Below are 8,140 nucleotides of genomic sequence, written 5' to 3' on the forward strand. Positions count from 1 at the left end.
GGATCTCGGCTGAAGGCAGAGAATACCAGAAAGATGTTTACCTGTGCTTTACTAACTGTGCAAAAGCTTTTGAGTGTGTGGCTTATGACAAGCTATGGACAACATTGAGGAGAATGAGTACTTTGGAATACTTAACTGTGCTCATGAGATAGTTGTTCAAACAGAACACTGAATGGTTTAAATTTAGGAAAGGAAAGGTGTACACCAAGGTTGTATTCTTTCACCATCCTTATTTAATCCGTATGCTGAGCAAATAATCTGAGAAGATGGATTGATTATATGAAGAACATAGAAATAAAATTGGAGGAAGACTAACAACCTGCGATATGCAAATGTTATAATCTTGCTTGTCAGAAGGGAAAAGGATTTAAAATACTGACAAAGATCACAGTCTTCATTATGGGTTGCAACTTAATGTAAAGGAGAAAAAAAAAATCCTTACCATTGGGCCAATAAATAACATCATGATAAATGGACAAAAGATTGAAGTTACCAAAGATTTCATTTTGTTTGGATATACTGTCAACATTTATGTAAGCAGCAGTCAAGAAATCAAACAACATATTGCACTAGGCAGACCTGCTGTACAAGACCTCTTTAAAGTATTCAAGAAAGATGTCAGTTTGATGATGAAAGTGTGTGCCTGATCTAAGCCATTGTATTTTCCATAGCTTCATAAGCATGTGAAAACTGACTAATGAATAAGGAAGACCACAGAAGAATTGATGCATTTCAATTATGGTTGGAGTGTATGAAAAGTACCATAGACTTGCAGAACAAACCAATCTTTGTTGGAAGAAGTACAGCCAGAATGCTCCTTAGAAGCCCAGATGGTGACACTTTGTCTCTCATACTTCAGATATATCATCAGGAGGAACCAGTTCCTGGGGAAGGATATATCAAGCTTGGCAAAGTGGAGGGTCAACAAAAAAGAAGACCCTCGAGGTGGATTGGCACAGTGGCAGCAGCAATGGGCTCAAGCGTAACAACTGTGAGGTTGGCACAGGATCAGGCAGTGTCATTCTGTTGTGCATAAGGTCGCTGTAAATTGGAACTGACTCAAGGGTACCCAACAACATTTATTTATTTAGGTACTTTAGAATTTACAATAGGTACTCTTAGTTCCTATTCAATCACAGAAAGTTGGGGGGGAGGGGAGCAACATTATATAGCACAGGGACAGCTAGACTCCCTAATTACAATAGGGCACATCCTCTAAATAACAGTATTTTCCAATTTTTTACTTAATCTAAAGAGAAACCTTGTGGGAAATATGGACCCACAATAATTATACTGCTGTATGATACAAAACTGCATCTTTTTAGGGTAAAATAAAAAGTAAATCACAGAACCTTTTCTGAAAATTGGGGGTCAGTTTTACACCATCAGTTGAGTGCTATACTTTATAATAAACAGGATAGACACCTGAGACATTTCCCAATGTGGGAGGAAGGAAGACTTGAAGAAGACAAGCATCAACTTTAACAAAGTTTCCATATTTTTTTAATGTGCAAATCACTGAAATGGATCTGTAAATCACATAAACTTATGTATCAAGATATACTTCATTTTTGTATTCCTATATATAATCTCCTCAAAGGAGAGTGTAACTATGGAACAACCAAGTATGTATCTTCGTATATGCATATATTGTTATTGCTGTTGGTAAGTGCCATTGAGTCTGTTCTGAATTATAGTGATCCTGTGTAGGGGTACAAACCGATCTTGTAGTTCAGTGAACTGTCCTGCTGGGTCACACCAGGGCTTCCATGCCTATAAATATTTACCTAATATTCTATTAGGTCGGCTCTATAAGGAGCTCCGGTAGCGTAGTGGTTACGAATTGGGCTGTGAACCTCAAAGTCAGCAGTTCAAAACTACCAGCTGTTACACAGGAGAAAAATGAGGCTGTCTGCTCCCATAAAAATTTACAGCCTCAGAAATCCTGTGCAGGGTCACTGTGAGTCAGAACTGACTCCACAGGACACAGCCACCACCACTAATATTCTATACTTTAAAAATAACAATATAATTTAATTCCCTTTAAATATAAGCAGAGCATTTCTGTCCAATCCTATTGGGTACAGAGTCCTCAATTAAAAGAACTTTGCTAATATTTTATAAGGTGAAACAATGAGTATAGCATTTTAAACTGAAGTTTTTGTTTTCTCCTGACCACAAATGAATGTGAGGGCCACTTCAAGAGACAAATGGTTCTCAAGTAAGATTGTGTCCCTACAGTTCATTTATAAGCTAAAATGGACTTTGTAGATCATAAAAAAAGTCTATTTAAAAAAAAGAGAAAATTCTTATCTAATGCCATTTTAGTCTATAAAAATCAAATTAATAATAGCTACAAGGCAGATAAAATTAGAAAAATACCATGATTATCCAACAAAATTTAATAGCAAGTGAATTGCTCTAATATGAATTACCTCAGTAAGTAAATTATGATCTAATGATGTATAAATCTGAAGGAAAATTCTGGGTTCTTTTAAAGTTTCTAGAATCTGACAATACTGACTCATCACTTCAAATTCTTTGCTTTAAGCAGGCTATTTAACACCACTCTCCATATTTGTTGTTACTGTTGTTTAGTGCTATTGAGTCGGTTCCAATCCCTAGTAATCCTGCATAGGGTTTCTGAGGAGCGGCTGGTGAGCTTCAACCACCGTCCTTGTGGTTCAAACCGACCTTGCAGTCCAACACATTAACCCACAACGCCACACCAAGATTCCTTTATCCTGTATTAACTAGGATTAAATGACAATGTCTAAAACACTTATTAGCCCAGGTCTAGCACAAAGTAAGCTACATAAAAACTATTAGTAACTCAATCTGAAGAAAAGGCAGCAAGTAAAAGTAAAGAGAGGATTTGGATACATTCCTGTACAAAGAATTACTTGAGATTGTATCAACTAAAGTATTTTCCAATTTTCCTTTCTAAACACCTGGATCTGAGGTTCCTGGAAACCAAAATTGGGCAAGGGAGTTAAAAGATCATTCCTTGATTTGGTTAGCCTGGCCAGGAGCAAAGGCTAACTAACCGAGGCTTTGAACCAGTTCATTTCAGTTTGACCCCCTGTTGAGCAGGTCCATTTCCATGCCATATATATACTGAATCCGATCCCAAGGTACATAAGAATCATCTGGGGATCTTGCTAAAATATAGATTCTGATTCAATGTATCTGGGATGGGAATGCACATTCTCAACCAGGGGTTGAACTGGAATGAACTGGTTTGCCGCCCTGCTCCTAACTAAGTCTACAATCTAGGTAGAAGTAACCTTGAGAAGCAAAGGGCACATCAGAAAGTAGATGGGGACAAGAGTTGAGTCCTAAATGTTTCGACAGATAGAGCCAGCATATTCTGAAAGCAAAGGCTGAAGCATTCTCCTAAGGAAACAAAAGCAGAACAGGCAACATGGCTGCATGGGCAGCCTTTTGCTATGCATCTCTGGCTAAGTCTGTGGTCAAGGCTGTTAAAAACAACAAATTAGTATGAGCATAAACTTCAGACTTCAAAGAATGGCACTTATTTATCTTGTTATTACAAGAAGGAAAGGGAACATACATCATTCATTGGATTAATCCAATGGTTCACAAACCTGGATGGACAGCAGAATCCCCTAAGAACTGCTTTAAAATGCAGAGCCCTAGGCCCCCATTCGTCAAGATTCTGATTGCATAAGTATGAATTTTTAAGTCATCTCAGATGATTACAATGTTCAGCCAAATGTGGGACTTAACCATTTCAGAGTTCAGTTTAATAGATTAACCTTTGAAGTATATTTTAATCACTGTATTTCCACACATAATGCATCCATGCATGTAATACGCACAGCACACATGAGGGGTCTGGGTAGTTTGCTGAAAATCATATCATGCACGCCTTACTTGTGTAAAAATATGGTACACAGTATTTCCCATTTATATTTTCTCACCAAATAATTAACATTGTGAAAGTGCTGGTTTAGAAAAAAAATACATAAAATATACAACCACATCCATTTTCATACAATAAATAATATATGTAACATCTGAAAACATTTCTAAAAGTCATAGTAAATCCAAAGTAAATGACAGTTTCTCCAGATATAAAAAGGAAAGAGCTTTTAAAAAATAATAGTAAAATAGATAACCTGTGCTCTCAGGTTTAAAAATTTGAAATTTAGAGATTACATATGATATTATTACTATAAAGAAAGATACTATTTTTTTTTTAATTCAAGAAAGTTCAGTCCTTTCATAATTGAAAGAATTGCATGATTGATTAAATATTGTCAGCATTATTGTTTAAACCATTCCATTTAATGTTTTTAACTGCATCCACACATCTGAGTATCCTGGATGATTTATACAAGTCCATTAGCAGCCTAGGTCTCATCAGCATATTAGGCGTCTTCAACAGAATCCAAGATGAATCACTAGTAGGTTACGGGATTTGGATTTGATGATGAATTGGTCTGCTGATGTAGGATTCATAGAAGCTTACTTTTTAACAAATGAAAAGTCTACATTGTGCCAATCTGCTTTTGCATATTATTTAGAAAATGCTACTAAGCTTTATTTTAAGGGATCACACAAAAAGATATCCTAAGGTAGCCCATGAATGATGGAGAAAATAATGGTTTGCAAGTAACTGTTGAGGAACTAAGGGAATCATGGTTTTCCTTTCATTATGAATTTTCCAAAGTCAAAGATGGTTTACAGATTAATATTAAACAAAAAGTTAATGCAAATCACATTCCTAGTTTAAGAATTTCAGCTTCTTCAGATTTAAAAGAGAAAGAAGTAGATGATTATAACTATAATCTAAAGAAAACGTTGCTTTGGGGGAAAAGTCTTGAGTCATTGCTCCATCCTCTCTGACACTGCTTGTCTTTGATCCTTATTCTAAAAGAATCCATCGTTACTGTGAGGACAATTTTTGATTCAGTTCCAATGCTCGTGTATCTCCATGGGTTTTGGCATTATTTACTAGAACCTGTAGAAAATCACATACAGAAATATCATTATGTTGTTTATTTAACAACATCTCTATTTACTTTCATAGAAGGCACTCCTAGCTTGGCAGTCTTGAAAAGGCATTTCAAACTACACATAAAAAAGTGACAATCTTTCAGTCACTTTGGCTGAAATAAATTGTTCAACCAAAGCTAGTGCCATAAAGAAGCACAATTTAATAAAATATTCAATTAGTACAGATGCCAACATTTTGGTTGTTACCACTGTCCTAATGTATGAACTTAAAGGTTTTATTTGGTGGCTTTATTTACAATATTCTATGAGCTCTGGTAGCGTGGTGGTTGAGTCAGGCTGCTAATCTCAAGGTCAGCAGTTTGAAACTACTAGCGGTTCTGCGGGAGAAAGATGAGGCTTTCGGCTCCTGTAAAGATTTATAGACTCAGAAACCCCATACAGGGACGCTATGAATCAGAGCCGACTCCACGGCACATAACCATCCACCACCACCATAAAAACTCTTACTCAAAATGGCCGTTTTACACATAGAACTGTCCAAATGACTTCATTCTCCTTTAAAACCCCAGTTTAGGATCTAGGCTCTAATTTCTAGGTTCTATCAAAAGTCTTTCTATTATGTCCACCAATTCTACAAATTAAAAGATTCAATTCCAGGTGATTATTCAATTACTAAAATGTTTTTCAGTTGTTTATTGGGAAAACTGAATTGTCTGAGATTTTACTCCACTTGCAAGCTAAGAAGACAGCTTGTCTGTCATGGTTTTAGAAGTGCCAAGATTGAGAAACTCTGGGTTAAACAGATGGTAGCTAGTCTATTAAATTCCTAGCTCTGGATAGGAGGAATGTGAGCAGGCAAAAACAGTGTCATTATTGTGATGTTAAAACAAGACTAGTATCAACTATTGCATTTTCTTTCTGTGGGTTTACTGTTTGGCTATTTCTATATTTAGACTTGACTTGCCTTTTGTAAACAATTTTAACTCTTCCCATTTCTAATGTAAATAATAATTAGAGAAGAGAAGGACAGAGAAACTTCCTTTGTGGTAAATAAGGAAGAAAAAGTTGGTTCTTGTTACTGCCTCAGGTTAGGTTTACATGGTCACAGGGCTGTACTTTTCTATGAATTCTAATAGATAAGAACTTTAGGTCAGCAGTTCTCATCTCTTTATAAACCTTACTATACCTTATGCTGACTTCTAAATTTGCCACGTTCACACTGTGTTACAAATATGATATCACCAATCAATCAGGCAAACCCCTTCTAATTCTACCCTTCTCTATCACTTAAGAAAGCTTATAAAGTTCACCGATAGAGAGATATATAGGCTATTCATGAATCTGCTCTATTTTACAACTGGAAAATATACACACAACCACTTACCACCTACGATGAGTATCGGATACTTACAATATACTTCACAACTGATTATGAACCTTGACCACAGTTCTAAACCATTAGCTTTGACCCTACGTACTTGTTATTAGCTTCTAGCTTTGAAATGGTTATACATTAAAAAATTAGTGTCGCTTCCTCCAAAAAAGGCATCTTGCATGTAGAGGAAGAATCTACTTAAAATTAATTCAAAGCATAGCCTTAATAGTTGCTTATCTATGCCACGGAGCCCCAGCTTAGGTGCTATTCTCAGTCCAAGGGGAACTTCATGATTAACTCTGGGTAAAATGCAGACCATATATATTTAACCATATACAAGCCATGTGCATAAGAATTTCTCTACTAACTTCAACAGTAGACATGGGTTAGTCTTTTGTTGGCCGAAAGATACATGCTCATTTTCTTAAAATTCAATTAAACAGTGGGCTAATTTTTCAAAATATCTCTAAAATCTTTAGGTCTGAATGAGATACTTTAAATAAAATTAATGTCTTACATCAATTAGCTCGTAGTCATTTTTGGCATATAGGTGTCTCAGTAGGTACCAACGAGCAGTTGATACAATAGATCTGGGGTACCCAGGCTGATACACCACTCTCTCCAAAAGTCGCCGTGTCTCTCTGTGGAAAAGATAATTGTATTCAGTCCAAAACATAAAAGTTAATATAACATATTTTATATACTAGTAAAACACCCATTCCATAAGTCTTATTTTTTAGAAATATGGAATCTGATTACTTGATGAATCTAGTCATATAACAATAAAGGAACTAGTAATTATTGTTGCTGTTAGTGCTACTGAGTCACTTCTGACTCACTGCGTCCCTGTATAGGGTTTCTGAGGACGTAAATGCTTTCTGGGAGCAGACGCTTCATCGTTCTCCCAGGGAGCAGGTAGTGGGTCTCGAATAGCTGACCTTTTGTGGTAAACAGTCCATATCCTACAGAGCTATGCTTATTATATGCTAACATGGAATATTTAATATCTATAATTGGAATGCAAAGGTTGGAAACAAAGAGGAAAGATCAGTAAATGAAAAATATGGCCTTGGTGATAGAAAAGATGCTGAAGAACGCATGACAGAATTCTGCAAAATCAATGATTTGTTCATTTCAAGTACCTTCTTTAGATAGCAAAAGAGACGATTATACACATGGACCTCAACAGATGAAATATACAGAAATCAAATTGACTATATCTGCGGAAAGAGATGATGGAAAAGCTCCATGTCATCAGTGTAAATAAGGCCAGGGGTAGACTGTGGAACAGACCATCAATTGCTCCTATGCAAATTCAGACTGAAGCTGAAGAAAATGAAAACAAGTCCACAAAAACCAAACTATGACCTTGAATACTTCCCACCTGAATTTAGAGATCATCTGAAGAACAGATTTGGTACATTAAACACTAAAGACTGAAGACCAGATGAGTTGTGGGATGACATCAAGAACAGCATACATGAAGAAAGCCAAAAGTCACTAAGAAGACAAGAAAGAAGGAAGAGGTCCAAATGAATGTCAGAAGAGACACTGAAACTTGCTCTCCAAGTTTTGCAGACGCTAAAGCAAATGGAAGAAATGAGGTACAAGAGCTGAACAGAAAATTTCAAAGGTCAGCTCGAGAAGACAAAGTCAAATATTACAATAAAATTGTGCAAAGATCTGTAGTTAGAAAACCAAAAATGAAGAACACACTCAGCATTACTTAATCTGGGGGAATTGAAAAAACTCAAGCCTCGACTTTTGTTATTGAAAGATTCT

The 8,140-nt window shown here is 36.1% G+C and overlaps 1 protein-coding gene across 1 annotated transcript in view; it reads right to left on the bottom strand.

Moving 5' to 3' along the window:
- Window positions 1-4,912: 4,912 nt before the first annotated feature.
- TTC37 (tetratricopeptide repeat domain 37) overlaps window positions 4,913-8,140 on the bottom strand; it is a 126,174-nt gene continuing 122,946 nt past the window's right edge. Inside the window, exons 39-40 of the mRNA XM_006867880.1 lie at window positions 6,876-6,999; window positions 4,913-4,987 (exon numbers count right to left, since the gene is read on the bottom strand). Coding sequence (XP_006867942.1) covers window positions 4,913-4,987; window positions 6,876-6,999 — 199 coding nt within the window. The remainder of the gene's footprint in view (window positions 4,988-6,875; window positions 7,000-8,140) is intronic.

The sequence above is a fragment of the Chrysochloris asiatica genome, unplaced genomic scaffold, assembly GCF_000296735.1.
Source record: "Chrysochloris asiatica unplaced genomic scaffold, ChrAsi1.0 scaffold00111, whole genome shotgun sequence".
Taxonomy (NCBI): domain Eukaryota; kingdom Metazoa; phylum Chordata; class Mammalia; order Afrosoricida; family Chrysochloridae; genus Chrysochloris; species Chrysochloris asiatica.